At 51.7% G+C, this 20,109-nt stretch overlaps 1 protein-coding gene across 7 annotated transcripts in view; it reads right to left on the minus strand.

Annotated features, from left to right (window-relative positions):
* The window catches only part of VDR (vitamin D receptor), a 59,151-nt gene that overhangs the window by 15,501 nt on the left and 23,541 nt on the right, over window positions 1-20,109 (minus strand). For 5 of the 7 annotated variants that reach the window (XM_027106057.1, XM_027106059.1, XM_027106060.1 and 2 more), the window contains 4 exons: window positions 19,953-20,100; window positions 9,502-9,632; window positions 2,020-2,204; window positions 1,702-1,822 (listed from right to left, as the gene is read on the minus strand). In XM_027106057.1, coding sequence (XP_026961858.1) covers window positions 1,702-1,822; window positions 2,020-2,204; window positions 9,502-9,632; window positions 19,953-20,100 — 585 coding nt within the window. Of the gene's footprint in view, window positions 1-1,701; window positions 1,823-2,019; window positions 2,205-9,501; window positions 9,633-16,139; window positions 19,930-19,952; window positions 20,101-20,109 lie in introns of those variants that run through there. The other 2 variants (XM_027106064.1, XM_027106062.1) reach the window with 2 other exon arrangements.

The following is a 20,109-nucleotide window of genomic DNA, read 5'->3' on the forward strand; positions in this document are numbered from 1 at the left end:
ATATTTATATATATATAAAATATATATATTATATATTTAATAATATATATTTATACATATATAAATAAATAAAATAAAAAAAATATATAAAAATAATATATATAAAAAAATTGGGAAAAGATACATTATCTTTGGGTGGTAGGATTAAAGATTATATATAATATATATAATATACATAATTTAGTTTATATTTTCTGAATGTCTACAATGAACACATATTACTTTTATATAATAATTTTTTTAAAGTTAAAAATGTTAACTAGTTTGAATTTTTCAATAAATATATGCTATACTGAACATACCATGGGGGGTTGGTAAACACCTCAAATTAATTAACCTATGATAAGAAATCAAAACTTCTAAATAATATTAAATTATTATGAAAAGTTGAAGTACAGACCAATGTATAGCATGCAGATTGGTCCTCTTTTTTTTTTTTTTTCCTCCCGGCTGTGCCGCAAGGCTCGTGGGATCTTTGCTTTCCGACCGGGGATTGAACCCGTGCCCTCGGCAGTGAAAGTGTCGAGTCCTAACCACTGGACCACCAGGGAAGTCCCCAGATTGACCCTCATTGATAAAAATGAATATACCATAGAGTAAAAAGAGCAGGAAAGTGGGTAGAGAAAATTACCACAGGGGAGGGGTTACTACAAGGTTAACTACAAGGTGAGGGGCTCAGAGGATCAGTTATCTGTGCAGTGGTCCATGCAGGTGAGTAGACACACGGCCAACTCCACTGTTATCTCTGTCTAGTTGACACAGGGAGCCCTCCCACCTCCTCTGGATCTGGGCACAGATCTATCAATGAGTCTGGAAGTACCATATCTGAGGATTCTAGTTCCCCAGAGGGGAGGGGGCTTTTCCATCCCTGCCTTTCTACAGGCCCCAACCAGAGGGCAGCTGGGTTGGGTGAGAGGTAGAAGGATGAAGGGAAGGGCAGGGGGAGGATGAGGCAGGAAGATGAAGAGAAATGTAGGAAAGGACTCTAAGAGGAAAGCAAGGGTGAGCTGGAAGAGACAGGTCCTCCAAGGCCTTAGGGGCCCCCCAGGGCTTGAGAGGAAGGCGGGCTGTAGTGGGACCCACATCTTCTCCTTCCATGCTGAATTCCACCTTCCAAAGACTCAGGCTCTGGTGACTGTAGTTAACAACACTGTTTGTTATATTTGAAAGTTGCTAAGAGAGTACATCTTAAAAGTTATCACGGGGGGAAAACATCTTTGTCACTATGTGAGGTTAACTAAACTTTCTGTGGCAATCATTTTGCAATATATACATATATCACATCATTATGTTATATACCTTAAACTAATACAATGCTATATGTCAATTATATCTCCATAAAACTGGAGAAAACAAAACCCCAAATGAAACAAACAAAAAACCCCCAAGGGCCCGCGTCAAAGTACCATTTAAAGGAATCGGGTCACTCCCAGGGAGGGAGCCAGGGGCCGAAGCCTGGCTTAGAGGAAAGAACAGAGGCTCTGCAGGCAGACCCTGCCCACCAGACCCCTGTTTGGCCCCTTCCTCAGAGTCCTCCACGTGGGCCCTCAGGAAAGCCCCGCCTCTTCTCTAAAAAAGGTTTTTCTCTGAGGACGTTGCCTGGCACACAGTATGTAAGTGCTGTCCTTCCAGCTGCGGCCAAGGACAGGTGGGCTGGGGAAGCTCTGGGCTCTCTGGGAGGGGGCGTGCAGTCCCACTTACCTGGAGAGGAGGTGTAGCGATCTGAGCAGGCGGAGGATGAGTTTCCAGAGAAGCTGGGCGTGTGTATGAACCAAGGCCCTGAGGGATGGTTCCCTTCATTCTCACCCTCTCGAACCGGAGGCTGGAGGGAAAGGTGGAGCGTCAGAGGCCCACACTTGGAGGTCACCTTCCTACCCCAGGCCTGATCTCTGACAGGAGGGGGAGTCCTCCCCAGTGTCAGAAGGCCAGCCTCCATCCCTTCCCAGGTTCTGTGCCCAGATGCCTCTTTGCCCTCCGTCCCCCTCCGAGCCCGGGCTCTGCTGGTGGCTCGTGCTGTACCCGGAACTGGCTGAAGTCGGCGTAGGTGGGGTCATAGGTCTTGTGGTGGGCGTCCAGCAGGATGGCGATGATGCGCTGCTGCTCGTCGGACAGCTTCGGCCGCAGGCTGTCCTTCAAGGCCTCCTCTTCCTTCCTCTTGAGGATCATCTCCCGCTTCCGCTGCACCTCTTCATCAGTCAGGATGACTGTGGGGCGGGAAGGGGGGAGTCAGGAGGGCTCCCCTGCAGCGCCTCCAAGGAACCTTCCTCCAGGTAAAGGCACGAGATGGAAGGGGCTGTGCCTCACACTTGGAGCTCACCGGGCCGTCCGGCCACGGGGACCCCAAGCCCACAATACGAATGGAAGATTGCGTGTTCTATGTTGAAAAGGCAGACGCGTGAGAGAGGAGGAGATAGAGGATTGGGGAGATGGGATGCCTGGGCGTTGTTAGGGAGCCTGGGATCTCAATAACAAGGTGTCTGACTCTGCACAGACTGAGCTCTCCAGGCTTTTGTTTGCTTGTTTCTAAAATGAGAAGTTTGGACCATGTGATCTCTTCTAAGTCCCTGTTTTGTTCCTTCCTCCATAAGGCATGCGTATGTGGGGATCCTACCTCAAAGGACCGACGGCTTTGAGACCTGAATGCAGGCCTGCCACAGAGCAGACGCTCACTAAACGTTTGTTCTTGTAGCTTCTACCCCCTTCCTGTATTTCCTGATCCTGAGGGAGACGCTGTGGGGAGGGAGGGTGCACAGTCACGGCGATAGAGGCTAGGAGGTGCTGAGAAGACCTCACACAACCTTCCCCACATCCAAGTTTCCATGTTTGCGATCTACTATGACCAACGTGGAAAGACTGCCTCTTCGGTTGGGCCCAAACAACCCGTGTCTCAGCCAATCCAGTCTTGGAATGACTGCCCAAGGAAGTTTTCGAGTCCTCTGGAAGTCCCCAAGCATAGCAGCTCACAGCTCTAACCTGGGAAGCTCTCTCCAGCAACTGGCCAGTGTATCCCACTTCGGGGGTCCCCTGCCCCCTGCAGGCTGTGCAGGGTCTCCGGGCCTCCCTGTGCTGGGCCAGCTGCCGGGAGGGCGGGGCTGGGAGCAGCGGTGCTGAGCACAGCGGCCGGGCACACAGACCTCCCGGCTGGGGCTTGCAGAGCGCTGATGGCAGGAGTGGGCGCTGGGGCCCTCGGCCTGCAGCTGCTTGCTCTGTGCTGGTCTTACCAGGGCATCTGCCCACAGAACTGAGAGTTTCACAAGAGCAGGAAAAGGAACCAGAACCCCAGAGTGGGTGGGTGCCCGGCTTCGAGAAAGGCCTATTGGCCTAGGCCCCTTGGGTGGGGGAAAGACGAGAGAAGTTGGCGGGGGCGGGGAGGGAGTGCCGGTCCGGGGTGGGAGTGGGCACAGCAGGAAAGGGAAGCCTGCTGCGAAAGATGGCCTGTTTCTTCCAGAGCTGAGACAAACTATACCAAGAGGAAGACTGGGGTGGACACCACGCCCAGGTTACTGACTCACCTGCCCGAAGAGCTGCCAGCCCTCCTCCCACAGAGGGTGTCTGCTCAGACCCCAAGAGATCGAGCAGGGTGGGCGAGGGAGCATCCCGTTTAAGGCAGGGTGCGAGGCCCTAGCCTGGGGAAGCTGAGATTAGGTGTCGGGTCTTTCCTGCTCACCTGCGGGGCAGGCGGAGCCGGGGTGGGGGGTGGGGGGCTGGCTCTGTGTGCCCACAGGCATGCCTCTCAGCCCCGACAGGGCTCTGATAACCCCCTGTGATTCTATGATGTCACTCTCCTGCTCAGAAACTTTTTCTGGATCCTTCCTGCTTACCATGCCCCAACTGAAGTCAAGATTCTCCGTGATTCCCCTCCTTCCTAACTTTCCAACCTCATTTCCCGGCGCCACTGGACACAGCTTCTGCTCTAGTCACGTTGGGACTGCTGACCTGTGAACATGACCTGCCACTGCATCTCTCCTTGTGCTGGATGCCTGTCCAGCTGGGTCTTCTCTCCCCAGTAGCCATGCAAGCTCTATTGGTTCTCCAGCACCCAGTTCACAGCCCTCTCCTACGACGAGAGGCTTTCTTATTACCTCGATCTGCAGTGAGCCCTTTTTCCCACACACACTGGCACCCGATCGTTTTTCACTCTGTTACATTTACGGTTAGTACAGGTCCCCGTAAATACCTTTACAGAGAGAGCCTAAGAAGTTCAAGGTCTCCTTCACTGGAGCTGCACGCTACCTAAGGGTGGGGGCCACATCCTACAGTGCCTGTGTCTTCTGCACCAAGGCTAGCCCAGTGAGGCTTCCTCAATAGTCTGATGCCCTGGACACCCAACACACCAACACTGGCTGTACCTACTATGTGCCGGTCGTCATCCTGGCTCAGGAAAGAACGGTGCGAAGTATAGCAATGCTGCGCGTTCCCTACCATGTCGGAATGGCGCACGCCGCATGCCAGGCCACCAGATCACTGAGCAAAGCTTACATTTTTAATCTAAATCATTGTGACGGACGTATTTTCAAGACAGAATGCCTTGTGACAGAACACCCGTAACATCATGTAACCTTTGCCTGATGATTCAGAGGCATCATTCTGAATAATTCTTGGACTTTGCAGGGACAAGGTTATGACCTCAGAATTGTACGGGCTGTTTCCCTATATGCACTATATGACTCAGCTGTGATTCTGAGTTCTCGTACCACTTTTCATACCAGTCTAGCCCGCTCGCTTCAGCTATGTGTTGTCTCTTCTTATTTGTGTATTTCTAGAAGTATGCCTTTATCCCCCTTAAGAGTTACTTCTCATCTGTCGGGAGCTGGAAATCCTGGTGATCAAGCTGTATGTAATAAAAAATACTGTTAATAAACATAGAGGTTTGTTTGAATGTACCAGGCACTATTCTAACTGCTTCTATATATTAACTCACATTACTTAGTCCTTATAATAACCCCTAAGGCAGGTACTATTATCCTCGCTTTGCAGATGAGGGAAGTGAGGCCCAGAGAGGCTATAAAACTTGTTCAGAGTCACACAGCAGACAAGTGGTGGAGCTGGTATTTGGGCCTGGGCAGTCTGGCTCTAACCACTACCCCATACTGCCTGTGACTATAATTGGTTATGAATGTTCAGCAGGACCCCGGTCCTCAGCCATGGAGTCCTGACACACAAGGTGTTCCAATCCATCTGAAGAGTATGAAAAAGTAAATAAAGTCGCAAAGCTTGTAAGTGATTACCTTAAAAGGAAAAAGTGAAGAGATTTGAGGTTAACCTTATGACACTGACTGATCTTCTCCCTCACTTCTAGTGAACAGTGACCACCATCCCACGTGCGGTACTAGAGGAAGAAATGCTAAGATCCGCTGGTTTCAAATGAAGGCTGCCAATCCGTGGGCCTCCCTCCAGGCAGCATTTTCTGGGGACTAATAAGTCATAATTCTCTCACATGTGCAGATGTTGTTGTGACTTATGAAATAAGTCATTTGTTTAAAGCGGCTGTTAATTTCATAGGATTTAAAGAATCATTTTCTCAATGAATTGCTACTAAAAATACCATTATTATCACGTAGGAGGACACTCTTTTTGTTTGTTTGTTTTATTTTTTGTGTTTTTTTTGCTAAACAATAGAAATTTATTTCTCACTAGGAGGCACATTTTGAAGTTAAAAGCCACTCAAGTTAAAAGCCCATCGATGGGCTCTCCAGTGAATAAAGGACATGAGCTGTGTACAGGGGTTTTGCGAAATCTGTAGGGCTGCTTAGTCGCTTCCCAGGTCCTTGCTAAGTGTGCAAATGGCTTTGCTCAAGTTAATCCCATGCAAGATATTCCCTGTTCCATAAAGTCTAGAATAGAGTTAGGGAGTCAAGATCTGAAGGCACGAACAAACGTAAAAACATTTCAGTTTGCCACAGGTGGCCTAAGGACAGCATTAGGGAAACAGACATAAAATTTTCCCAAATGAATGACATTGACAATATCAGATTGGGAGATCTTCCTGATAGATAAATCAGTGGGAGATGCAGAGATACAAAGAAGCATAATGGGGAGCTAATATTCAATCATTCAACACATATTTACTGAGTACCTACTATGTGCCAGGGGCTGTGCTCATGCTGGGCAGAAAAGATGTACATGTATAAAAACATTAAATGAGTTCACATGTGCAGGCCAGGTCTACAAGAGGCCAGAGCTCAACTGTGAAATGCCTTGGGCTCCAAGGACATCAAGTCAACCTGGACTCGAAGACAGACAGAGCGGGAACAAACTCTCTTCCGCCCGTCTCTTAGGGCCCCAGGCAGTGCCTGGAAATGCACAGTGGAGGCGCTCTGGCCCACTGAGGGGAGTGGGGAGAAAAGGGGAGGGGGGCCGAGGGGCTGTGCTGGGGTGGAGCCCACAGGCTTGACCTTTGGAAACAGGCCTAGATTATTAGCTTTGGAGGCATGATATTTTAATTTCTCTGAATTTGCTCATCTATCACAAAAAATAAAAACAGAAGCATTTACATATTTAGGGATTGTTGTCAGACTTTAACAAGAAAGTACTAGTGCCTGACACTGGTACAGTAAGTGGTCAATAAACACTGGTTCCTACAGGCATCTCCTCAGCTTCTTCTGCCTCCTCTAAGAAACGGCCACCTCCCTGTCCCAAGCAGAAAGGAGCCTGGGTTTGCAGCTCCCTTCAAAGGGAGCCCTGGGGTGCCCTGTGGTTTTACTAATGTTGACACTCAGCTGTCTCTAGGAGGCTAGGCCTTGGGGATGACAGCCAGCCTGGGTGATATATAAGCGGCTCTCCTAGGGGACCTGAGCTGGGGAGCTCCAGGCCCCCCAAAGCTTGGCTAACCTGAGGCAGGAAATAGAGCTCTTCCTGGAGGACCTTCCCTTTGGGGCAGTGGGAAGAAGAAGCCTCATGTTGGCCCAACATTTCTCTTACAAATGGAGCTCTGGGGCCCAGACCCCAAAACGCAGCTCTACCAGCCCATCCCTAACTCAGCACAGCTCCCTGCACTAGCCTGGCAAGAGTGGTGGGCACAGGGCTGCCCTGGGCATAGAGCAGGAGGGGGGCATGGGGCTCCGTCCGAGGGACTGAGGCTGAGATCAGGTTGGCTGAGGCACAAAGCTGACCAGGGGCTGGGGGTGGGCATCCACTTCTGGATTGCTGGCCCCCCACCTGGGGTGGAAGCACCCTGAAACACTCAAGGCCTGCTCATCACGGTGGGTGCAGTGCTCTCCACGGGGACCAGGAGGGATCCAGGAGGGATAAAGAGCTGGATTCTAGTCCCAACACGCCTTCTGACTCCAATCCTGGTATTAATAGTTTTGCCTTTCTGGGTCTCGGATGATTTCTAAGTGTGCTTCCTGTTCTAAGCGGATGGAGCACCTCTTTTCTCCTGAGACAAAGGAGAGGCACTTCCGGGACATCAGTGAGGCTGGCCCTGACCAGAACTCCTGCGGCAGCGCCTTACTGAGTTCCAGGTGTAACTCTGGGCCACTCTTGGTTGGCTGGAGCCTTAGAGCCATGGTCCCCCGCCCTGTGGAGGCTGTGTGCTCGGAGGGGGCAGGGGCAGGGGCGGCGCACACTGCTTCCTGTTTACGTCCAGCCTGGCACCTTGAACAGAGCAGGCTGCACTAAGCCAACGTGTGAGGAGCTCCACGAGGCACCCAGGCCTTGAGCCTCCATGACTCCAGGATAAACAGGAGTTGGGCGGAGCAGGGGACCCGGGCTAGGAGTGATCAGCATGCCCAGACCTGCATGCTCCCATGGGGGCGAGGAGGAACGATGGCCTGGAAGCTTCTTCCAGGGCTGCTGGCGTTGGCTGGGGAGCTGGTATCGGGAGTGAGGAGCCATGGCCCACCAGAAGGGAGCCTGTCAAAGCCCGAGGAGGCCTCACTGGGACCACCACTTGGCCTCTGTTTCCCAAAAACAGAGCATTTTTTCCCATCAAGGAAGAAATTTCCCATCCCCTCAGCCCTGTCCTGTGGCTTTTTCCTTGTTCCAGACACGTCTCCCCTGTACCTAACGTCTCCAATGCCCACCCCCCGCCCCCCAGAATTGGCCCCATGGCCAGGAGGGCCTCCAGGGCTGGCTGTATCTGAATGTCCCTCCTGAGACTCCTCAGGCCCATAGCTTAGCAGGGCACGGCCCCCATCCCAGGCCCTGGAAGGGATCAGGGTACAGTTCACAGACGGGGGTGAGCAAAAGGCACAGAGCAGGGAGTAGTGTGCCGAGGGCCCCCGTGACCAGGCCAGCCCGGTGCCCTTGCTTCCAGCCCAGGGGAGGGCCTGGCCAGCCCTTCCCAGGGTCTACTGAATTCAATGGTTACTCTGCTTACCAAGTAACTGGCACTAGAGCCCAAATGCAAAGTCCAGGGGTTATTTTTAGTTTAGCTTAGTTTTGTTTTGTTTTGGTCACGCCACACAGCATGTGGGATCTTAGTTCCCGACCAAGGATCCAACCCGCGCCCCCTGAGTTGGAAGCACGGAGTCTTAACCACTGGACCGCCAGAGAAGTCCCTAAGGGTTGTTTTTTTTTTTTTTGCGGTACGCGGGCCTCTCACTGTTGTGGCCTCTCCCGTTGCGGAGCACAGGCTCTGAGGCTCTGGACGCGCAGGCTCAGCGGCCATGGCTCACGGGCCCAGCCGCTCCACGGCGTGTGGGATCTTCCCGGACCGGGGCACGAACCCGTGTCCCCTGCATCGGCAGGCGGACTCCCAACCACTGCGCCACCAGGGAAGCCCCCCAAGGGTTGCTTTTAACAGTGGGTCAGAACCTGTTAACCTGCCACATTGGTCCTCTTCTGCAATGCCAGTGCTGGGCAGGAAGTCCTAGAGGATCGATCCTCTTTTTCAATCTGGACCTAGAGGGTCCTCCTAGAGTCTAGGGCTTCCCCTTACAGGATCTTTCCACCTAGTCCTGGACACCAGCCCTCGGATCTGCTCACTGGGCCAGAGTGGCTGGAAGGCTAGGGTGGGGCAGAACCCCCATGACAGCCAGGCTCTGAATGTTTCTCCTCTCCATCACTCCTGCCCCTCCCCACTCACAGCAGCCCTCTCTCCCAAAGTCCGAAGAACCCTGGGGTCCTTAACCCTCATCCTTTCCCCGAAGGTCCTGGAAAGAGGCTGCTGTAAGAATGGCGATGACGTCTTAGAGGAAGACAAACCTGGGGGGGCTCATGTAGGCAGTGCCCTGCCTGTCCCTCCTCACAGGCCTCGCACAGGACGGGCCCTTCCTGGGCCTCAGGACACACACACACACACACACACACACACACACACACACACACACGGATCCTAAAAAGGCTGGCAGGACTCCTTGGGCCTTTGATCTTGGAGTTCCAGCCACCCTGCCTGATGCTGCTGGTCCCACTCATGCCCGGACTCCCGACTCAGGCCTCAAATGCCGGCAGCTACAGAGGAAGGGCAAGAGGACATTGCTGGCCAAACCTGCATAAACGGCAGCCACCTTCCCCCTGACCGCGCCCTCGCCCCGCCCAGGCCCCGCCCCTGAAACTCACACTCCTTCATCATGCCGATGTCCACACAGCGCTTGAGCCGGCAGGCCTGGCAGTGGCGGCGGTTGTCCTTGGTGATGCGGCAGTCTCCATTGAAGGGACAGGTGAACAGTGCCTTCCGCTTCATGCTCCGTCTGCGGAGAGAGCACAGACCCTCGGCTGGGTCACCTGCTTCCCAGCCCCTCGGCCCTGCCCTGTGGGAGAGTGGCCTGAGAGGGCTGTGATCAGGAGACCTGCCAATGCCCCCCCCACCCCCCACCCCGGGGCTCTATGTCTCCCAAGGAGGATGGTGGCCCAGCCCAGTCATTTCCTATTCTGCCCCCATCATTGGTTTTACTTACCTTTACAGTACTCTCCTCCTCCCTTTCTTTCTTTTTTTTTCTCCCTTTCTTTTTATTACACAGGAAATGTGAGTGAATTAGCTAGCAAAAAAAACCATTTTAATACTGAAATCTGTAGAGTTGCCCTCACTGCCTTTAGTGCATTCATGAGAGGCGATGAAGCTGGTCTCAGCTTTATCTCTTTAAGTCTTCTAGAGTCAGAGATCTGTGACTAGAGCATCCCCGGTTCAGGGACAGACATGTGCACAGGTGCACAGAGAAGGGAGAAAGGGCCCAAACCATAGCTTCAGACACCCAGACAAGCTGCCCAGCAGGAGAAGCAGCCACAGGAGCAGGTGGGTGCCTCGAGGTTTGGCCTCGGCTTTCGGAAAGGTAGAGGAAGTTAAAGAGTTCTGTAAGAACAGAAAACTACCGAAGAGCTCTTAGCTCTTAGTTGGCACCCCCCGCTCCACCCCACAGCCTATGTAAACTTGTGTGTGTGTGTGTGCACACGTGTACGTGCGCACAGGCATGCCTGCAAGCCCAAAGGCTCATTTTCCTAATTCCGGCTTTCTCCCCTGCTCCCAGCCACGGCACATGGGACGCTCATGAGGCTGCGTAAAGGACAGCTCCCCAGAGGCTTCTCAGCATCTGTATCCTGGAGGTTCCTCTTACTCTCGCCAGCCCCAGCAAGGGGAGGCCCCGCTTTTTCTGCCCCAGGACAGGGGCCAGGATTTAGCTGGGGGACGATGGTGGCAGAATCACTTTCTCTGTGAGCAGCAGCATCTTTCAAGGAGCTGTGGAGGTGCCCAAGCCTTAGAAGCCAAGGTCTGGGCTCGACCCTTTCCCTCTCCTGGAGATAAGCTACTGATACCGTCTTCTCCAGTTGTCATATACTAGTTATGTTTTTGGTGAAAAAATGACTTATTGTTCTCATTCACTGGAACACATATGATTTAGGACAAAGACGTTCATCAGTCGACATGGACATACGGGGACCAAACCCACTTGACCCATGGGAGAGGGGAGAAGAGACTAGAGGAACAGGAAGTCATAGGTAGTCAGACTCTAAGACCCTTAGGGCACCCCTCATTTTATGGATAGGACCCCTGAGGTGAAGAGACTTACTTGAGGCGATTTAGCAAAGAGTTGAGGCTCCCAAGTTGGGACCTCAGGAATGTGAGGCTCAGCTTTTAGCTTCCTGGATTGGACATACTGTTGCATACCCAGAAACTCAAGGAGCTCGATGAAGCTGAGCTCACAGGCGAACGGCTTCAGGCAGCTGGCCCTTGAGCACAGCTCAAGGCAAAGGACACCCAGTGGTCTGGGAAGCAGGTGCTGTTGGCTTTGGACCTCGGCCCTGGTACCCTCCCATCACAACCCTCACACCCAAGGGGTCACCAGCAGACTGGGCAATATGGGGAGGTGGAGGAGTGCTAGCTATTCGGGTGGTTTAGCCCCCAGTCCAGCCCACTGAAGGCCGTGTCCTGCCCCTGCAGTGACTCCTCAGGGAGAGACTGTATCCCAGGCTCTTGCCTATGGAAACAGAAAGCCTTTTTTCCTTGTGCTTCCATACGTTTACCGCAGCTTCCCAGAGGAACAGAAGGACATAGAAGCACCTTGGTTAACCTGAAATGAGATACTGTCATCACCACAGGGCACATCGATCTGTTCCTGGACATGAGATTGGCTCCCCTTTTACTCCCTTCTCTCCTTCCCACCTGTTATACCACAAATGCTCGGGCCCCAGAATGCCCATAATTCTCTAACCCTACTCAAGGACCAGAAGTTTCTAATTAGAGCAAACTCTCATTTCCTTTTTTTTTTTTTTTTAAACAACCACACATTTAGCCTGGGGGCTGAGCTGAGGGGCTGCTCTGTCCTCCCACCCACTGTCCTATCTGGCTCAGAGGTCGCCCTGTTCATTCTCTAGGGCCGCGGGCACCAAGGAGAACACACATCACGGCACCTCTAGACACATGAGCCCAAGCCTCTCACATCCCTGCGCTGGGGGCTGAGAGCTTCCCGAGGCCCCAGGAGGGAGGGGGCCCCAGCGTCCTTTCGAGGCCCGTCTCTCCTTCCTCAGGCTCTACGGGGCCTGATCCTTGCCCCTCGCCACTGCGCACCTCCCCCAGCTGCAAATTTGCTTGCAAAAAGATTTTGAAACTTCACTCTCTTTCTCTTATCTTTCTCATATTGTAAATCTGAAGCCTAACCCAGGCTTCCACACACAGGAGAGTGGAAGATAGCTGCTCAGCCCAACTTTGTCTGACAGCAGTGGATTGCAGAGAGGCTGGGGTGGGAACCCAGAGGATGCAGAGCTGGGTTAAGAGAAAATACTGGGGGAGGGGGACCAGTGTCCTTGCTTTCAACCTTATATTAGGAGTATGAAGCCCAACAGGATTGAGATTGAAAGAGGTGGAGGACCAAGACCATGACAAGGAGGGAGAGATGGAGAGAAAGGAGGTGGTGGAAGGGGGAGAGAAGAAAGGAGGGAAGGAGGGAGGGAGGGAGAGACAGGGGGAGAGAGAAAGGGACAGAGACAGAGAGGGAAGGATGGAAGGAAGGAAAGGAGAAAGAGAGGGAGGGAGGGAGGAAGAAAGATGTTAGAAATTCTACTGGCCAGGCTCACAGCAGCGCTCAGACGGGTGGTAAGAATACAGCCTGTGGTTTTCACCCGTTGCCACACCTTGTCCTGAAGCCCACCAACCCTGTACCGTGTCTGCACATTATTTGAGCAAAGCGGAAAGCAGCCTATAAACACATGGAGCTCTGAAGTTACTATTACGAAAGCAAACAGTAACAGTGGCTCCTCTACAGATAGGATCAGAGGCAAGGTGCTGGACAGTGGCTGGGAAGACGGAGGCTGCACATCACGGACAACGTCGTCATGCTCTGGGGTGTGGGGTCAGCCCTTGGGGCAGGGAAAGCTCTCTCACCAACTCCAGCAGTCAGACCCAGGCCCTTCCCGGAGCCTGGGCTCTGGGGCCGGCCTTTCTGGCTTGTCTGGCCCAGCATGGCTGTTTGGCAGGACACAGTTTCCCTGGTCTCTGAAGCCCAGTTCTTCCGCGTTCTCCCGCCTTCTAAGGGCACTTGCACACACGTGGCTGTCAGCTAGCCTCTGCCCACGAGGACTTAGGGCAGCCAGACTGGCCAGGCCTGGCTCTGTGCTTTGTCCTGAAGATCCGTGCCCTGCCCTACCTTCCTCCTAGCACTAATTGTCTGGGAGCTGGTTTGGTTTTGAGAAACAGGAGCCTTGGGTTTCCAAGGGAGCCCATTTCCTCAGCAGCGCTCTCAGCCTGGACCCTGTCATTTTCTGGATGGTTGGCAATTATACCCCAGCTCAGGAAGGGGGGGTGGTGCAACCAGGCTAAATATAGATGCAGTTTCTAGAAAGCCAGGGTGAGAAAGGACATTGACGGATTCTTGCACCAGAGACCAACTCATCAAAACATGAGACAAGCAGCTCACAAAAGCATCGAGCGCCTGGGGCCAGGGTCTCGGACCTGGGAGAGGAGGATCCTTTTTCAGTAGGTAACCCCTGACAGCAGAGACACACCTTGTAAAACCCAAAACTGGGGCCAAATACTAGCTCTGAGCTTTGTCTCCACTGCAGCTCTAGTGTCACAGAAATCCCAGAGCCCAGTCGGGATGCAGATGTCTTACAGAGCTCCTGATATGAAAGGCCTGCCTGTGTGGTCTGATAATGAGACCCTCTGGGCACATTTGTGTGTGGTGACATCAAGGGGTTCTCAGCAGGTGGGTTAAAAAAGAAAAACCAACTTTAAGGGAAGGTAGGTTAGCACTGGTAAAGAGCGCAGGCCTCTTTTGTGGAGGGCAATTTGGCAATACAGGCATACATTGAGACATCGCAGGTTTGGTTCCAGACCCCCGCAATAAAGCCAATATCGCAATAGAGCGTGTCACGCAAATTTTTGGTTTCCCGGTGCATATAAAAGTGATGTTTACACGATATTGTGATCTATTAAGTGTGTAGTAGCATTACATCTACAAAAACAATGAATGCACTTTAATTAAAAAATACTTTATCATTAAAAACTGTTAATTATCATCTGACAATGCAGGGTTGCCACAAACCTTCAATTTGTAAAAAACACAGTATCTGCAAAGGTATGCCTGTATCTACCAATATATAAAGTGCACAGAGCCTTTCACACAGTAAAGCCACTTCCAGGAATTCATCCTGTGGGTAGGGACCTGAGAGTTGGGTTGAGAAGAAGGAGACTTATTTTTCACTTATGTTCCCTTTTGAACTGTCTACATCTTTTTTAAAAAAACCATTCACAGGCATTACTTAACCAGACAAAAAACAAAAACATAAAACCCCACCCTTTATAGCTATTTTAAAAATTTAAATGAAACACAGACTTTGGTTAGATGGATCTGTTTGGGTTTAAACTCTAATGTACAACCTTGCGTAAGTTACTTAATCTCCCCATGCCCATGCCTCAGTTTCCACATCTGTAAAATGGAAACAACCCTACAGAGCGGGTTGCTGTAAGGATTAAATAAAGGAAGCAGGATCTGGTACAAAGTAAGCACTAAATAAAGGGAAAGGAGAGAAGCTGGCAGGGAGGGGCAGTGGGAGCTGAAGGGTGGCCGAAGAAAGCAGTGAGAATCCGAGACCCTGGAAGCAAAGAGCACATCTCACACCAACACCTGGGGTGCCTGGTGTGGGGCTCTGCAGGCAGAGAAACTCGAAACGTACCGTTGCTTCATGTGTTGTTGCACCTGATGTCTAGACCCACAGTCTTTGTGTGAGTTACAGCGAGCAATGTCCAGTTTCTCAGAGCACCAACCAGGTCTCACAGAGTCCTTGACTGACATGAAGGTCTCTAGAGCCCCCGGACCAGCCCTTCCTTTCTCATACCTGATATTTAACTCCCGTTTGGGGACCTTTAATCAGAGACCCTTGCTGACACACAAAGTCACACGTGTTCCAGGTTCCACGATAGCGGAGAGGAAAGGACTGTCTGTTCTCAGAAACTCAGACACTACAAAGGGACAGTGATAATAGGTACCACTTATTGAGAGCCTTCTCTGCCAGTACTTTACATATTCTCTCCCATGCTCTCAACAACCTATTAGGATAGGTATTATCCCTATTTTACAGGTGGTACAAAAAGGCAATGGAAAGCTAAACAATTTGCTTAATGTCACACAGCTAAAAAGTGTAAAAGCTGAGATTAGAATCAAGATCTGTTTGATTCCAAAGCCTCTGATATTCTTACATGATATGGTCCTTATCACGAATCCACCATATCTCAGTCCAAGCCAGAGCAGCCGTCAAAAGTACGCCCTCCAAAGTCCACGAGCAGGAAGCAGGGGCTGCTTGAAGGACTTCTGTAGGACACAGAAGCCACTGGGATAGAGGCAGGATCTGAGGTGGGCGGGTTGGAAGTAGGGGATAGCATATGGCCATCCTCTCCACTGGCACCTCTACTGCCATCGCACGGAGAGGATTCCCAGTGTGTGTCGAGAGGGAATTCACACCAGTGAGCCCTGAGGAGAGTGCTGGCTTCCTAAGGAAATAAAACACTGACCAGAAAGAGATGTGCCCTCTCCCTCATGTCCACGTAGCTGCCTTTCTTTTTTTTTTTTTTTTTTTGCGGTACGCGGGCCTCTCACTGCTGTGGCCTCTCCCGTTGCGGAGCACAGGCTCCGGACGCGCAGGCTCAGCGGCCATGGCTCACGGGCCCAGCCGCTCCGCGGCATGTGGGATCTTCCCGGACCGGGGCACGAACCCGTATCCCCTGCATCGGCAGGCGGACTCCCAACCACTGCACCACCAGGGAAGCCCAGCTGCCTTTCTTGACACCTCCAGTGGCGTTCCCTCTCCAACTACTCTGGCCTCCTCCCCCGAAGCTTCCAAACATCACTCTTAGCTGATCCATAGCTGACCCCCTCATTCTCTTCCGTTCACATCTTTGAGCAGCTATGGAGAGAGGCCAGATGCCAAGCTGGCCTGGACAAAGTTCTCTCCAGCAACACCAACCTCCTGGTGACTCATTCACTGTGCCCACAGAACGCCCCAAACGACCACCCCTCCCCTCTCTATTTACTCTACTGCCTTTTAGCACTTTGAGTCGCTGGACACCTGCCCCGTTGCTCTGCTCCCTTCACAGCACAGCTCCTGCAAATATTGTCAGGATGAACTTCCTGAAAGCCAGAACACTCCTCACGTTCCTGGATCCTCACCAGCCTGTGCTCCCCAAGGCCCGTCATCAACAAGGTCCCTGAGAACCCTGGGGCTCACGAACAAGAAGGCATTTCTCCACACTGTCTTTGTTGGCTTGGTACTTGCTGCATATGTCAGCTTCACGGTGTCCTGAGGAGGAGGGAGACGACGTACAGAGGCGAGCAGTGATCTGTTTCTCAACCTTGCCTTCCAAGTCCACCTCTTAAACGTCGCCAGTATTCTTCATTCTCTTCATCAAAAGGGTCTTTCTGATTTTTCTTCTCTGTCCTTTACACCTTTCCCTTATATAAAGATCTGGACAAAGCCATTCATGATCAGAGATTCATCCACATCCACAGATCATCACTATATATATATATGTGTGTGTGAGGAATTGGCCGGCAATAGTCTCTAATGTCTGACCTTGGATCAATAGAACTGACCAACCCCCATAATCACACTTCGGTTTGATTATGAGTCTTGGACCTGCTGGGATGACCAGAGCTCTACCTTCTAGAGCGGTTTAGCTTGACTTAGAAGTCAACCAAACACGAAATGGTCAAACGCGCTTATACCCCAGGGCTTAGAAAATAGCCAGTAACTCAACACCAGAGTAATGCTCTTGCCTTGAGAACTGCTACCGTAGGGTTGAGTGAGCTCCTTGAGAGCAAGGACTTGTGTTATCTTTGTGTTCTCAAGGATGTGGTACCCGACACAGAGAAGTACCTCCCACTGACAGAGGCCTTCCTTCCCAGGATCAGGATTTCACAAACAGATACAAGTGACAATGGAATTCTCAAACAACTATTTGAAATAGACTAAAGTGGAAGAATATCAAACAGAATTTGTGTGAAGCAAAGGAGGAGAAGTAGGGGAAGGGAGGGGAAAGAAGAGAAGACATTACATATAGACAGTCTATTCTTGTTATTTGAGGCAGTTATGTTCTATCAAGCAAATATTGAACCATCAGCAAATATTGAACCATTGCTCCTAAGAGAACACGGGTTAGGTTCCTGAGAGCTTCTGGTCACAACGTTTTCATCAATCCCTCAGTACATAACTTTGTTTCATGTGTGTTATCTGTTTAAAGGCACCTCATTTAATACATATTGTTGATTCATTAACGTTGAACTCACAGCCAACAGCACTATAGCCCACGTCTGAACAAAGCTTGTCTAACACGTCTTTTCTCTGCGAGGCAACTTGTAGCTTTCCTGTGCTTAGGAACACTGGACAGAATTTCAGCACCAGGCTTGGGTGCCATCTTGAACGGTGAAATCACCACCAGGTACAAAAATGCAAAAAGGATGGCACTAAATAGACCAAGAGAAAGACACTTGTTTACAGCGTGAGAGCCAAGGCAGAGGCAGGATGTCTTGCGTGGCCTCAGCTGGGAACATGCGCATCGGGAGACGCGAAGTTTTCTCCACTCTGCACGTGTCCACAAATGAGCACAGAAGGGCTGCAAGTATTGATTTGGGGATTACAAGTAAATTTTAGCAGGTAGTCAAATTTGCAGATACGGACTCCACAGACAGTGACGATCAACGGTGCGTGCATGCGTGTGTGCGTGTATTTATAAAACAAAATTCAAGCCAAACAACAGAGATGTTGGCTTTTCAGAAAGTGCAGCCTGGCTCAGTCATCAAGGCAGAGATAGTGAAGATATAAGGTAGACCGAGGACAGGGCAACAAGGTAAAAGCAGCCTGCTGCCGGTAATGTCAGGCCTTGCAGGCGGGGGTTGTGGCCAACAGCCAGCAGCAGAACTCTGAGGCATCTCAGAGAGAGGGGCTAAGGCTGGGTTACGGTAGCATAATGTGCCCACGTGCAGCGAGCCACACTGCTGGTCCGTGGTGCCCTGGAGGTGCCAACCTGCCGTCCCTGTCCTTTTGGCATCACCTGGCTCTGGACATGAGGGAGACTGTCCTCCCTCCACTCGGATGCCTAATGGGTCTGTCCCAAGGATTCACCACCTAGTGGTGTGTCTGAGGGCAGCAAGCCCAGGTGCGCAGGGGTCGGAGCTACTCTAGTGAGGAACTCCCACATGTCATAGTCCAATAAGCAGCCACCTAAGAGTCCCATCTCTCAGAGCAGAACCCCAGTGGGTGGTGACCTGGAAAGAGAGGGGATTTGGGGTGGGGTCCATGAGTCAACCAAACAGCCCTGAGAGCCGCTGGAGACGTTTGGGTTACAGATTGACGAGATATGACCTTTGTCTGGGTCTCCATGTCCCTAGCTCCTAGTCCAGTGCTCGGATCACAGTTGCTCATTAAAATCTGGGAGGCAGTGTGTGAAAGAGAAAACAAAAGGAGGGTGGATGGCTGGAGAGACTTCTGTTTATTAGGACAAGGTTCCACAAAGGACATCAGTATTGACCCATCAGGCTCAAATATGTATATATTTCTACTGTGCTTTGTTTCTCAAAACACCTTTGTATATGTTATTTCATTAATCCTCCGTTTATTCTATATACTAGAGGGGTCGGGGTAACTGAAACATAGAGAAGTCGAGAGATTTGAGCAAAGACAGACAATTAATTAACGGCACGGTAGCACTACAGCCCACACATTTCTGCCTGGTTTTAAGATGCGAAACAGGCCCTGAAGCGAGCACCCAGACCCCTTCTCCATTTTCACTCTGAAGGCAGCTCCCCCATCCCCAGGCCCTGGCAGCAAAGGGTCCAGGTGGCACCTGGGACACAAGGCCTGGGCGCGGGAAGGCCCACCCTGCAGAAAGCACGGGCTTCAGGCCAGAGGAACAAGAGTCGTGGCAACAGGACCTGGAACCAGCGACGCTGCCGGTCTGGTTCCCGAGCTGAGTAGGCAACCAGTGCCAGGCCACACAGGCAGTTAGCACCCGCAGAAGCCCTGCCCGTGGCCCAGCGGTTGCTCAAGGCAGTGAAACTCCAGGCCTGCCAGCTCCCGAGACAGAGGGCAGGTGAGTCGGGAGCCTGTATATATAGAGCCCGGGGGTCCCCGAGCTGGAGGAGAGCACCGCAGACATCCTGAGGCCTCTGATTCACTCTGCCCTCAATGCCCGTTCAGGGAAATGGGAGTCCTTGTTCTAGACTTGATCGACTTTCCTCTCTTCGATGGCTAAAGCCTTGCCCTTAGTTTTACTCACCTCCAACAAGACTATTCTACAGAAGCTCTTTGTTGGTCACCTTCTTGCAGGCTTCTCTCTCCCTCTCTCTCTTTCTCTCTCTCCAAAATATGCCAAATGCCAATTTCTCATGGTTCCCAATCCCATCCTGTAATTCATCACTTCCCTATCCTCCCTCCCTGGTTCCGGATGGGAACAGCCTTTGTCTAGCCTTTCTGGTACTTTCCCACACTGTTTACACTGGTAATGCTGGGCTCACATGAGGAGAGAGAAGGCTGCTGACAGAGAAACTGGCCCTGACCCAACAGGAATGCCTGTGCTTCCTGAGGTTGGCTTTCCAACCTGGGACAAGCAAGCCGTGGACGCAGATCTGGGCATAGATCAACTATGGAGGTCAAATCAGGGATGCAGTTTCCCTTGTTCCAGGGAATGGTTTGATTTGGATGTGGGGAGAGGCAAGCTCTGAGGCCAAGTTCTTGGGCCTCCCCAAGGCCATGCCGGCCTCTTGGATTAGGAAGCTGTGATCAACTGATAGGAGGTTTGCTCCGGGAGGACAGACATGTGGGTCGGTGCAGGGGGCTGCGGGTCAAGGGGTAATGGAAGGATGGGGACCTACATGCCACCTCAGGAAAGCAGTTTCAGAGAGAGTCAGAGGACGAGCTGGAGCTGAGGGCAGAGGAGGAAGAAGACAGCCTCGAGACCCTATCATCCCCGGGGGCTGTGAGAGCTGGCGTGTTCCCGGGCCTGGTAGGGAAGGAGACGCGGAAAACGCAGGGTCTCTTCCTGGGAAACCCCATTGCTCTCCTCCCCGTTGCCCTTGGGGAGGACTTACCTGAAGAAGCCTTTGCAGCCTTCGCAGGTCATAGCGTTGAAATGGAAGCCAGTGGCTCGGTCTCCGCACACACCGCAGATCCGGGGCACGTGCCGGTCGAAGTCGCCGGGGTCAGGTAAGGAAGCACCGGCTGCCATCGCTTCCATCCCTGCAAGGA

This window comes from Aethalodelphis obliquidens, unplaced genomic scaffold, assembly GCF_003676395.1.
Source record: "Aethalodelphis obliquidens isolate GAN/ISIS:26980383/991018 unplaced genomic scaffold, ASM367639v1 scaffold8, whole genome shotgun sequence".
Taxonomy (NCBI): Eukaryota; Metazoa; Chordata; class Mammalia; order Artiodactyla; family Delphinidae; genus Aethalodelphis; species Aethalodelphis obliquidens.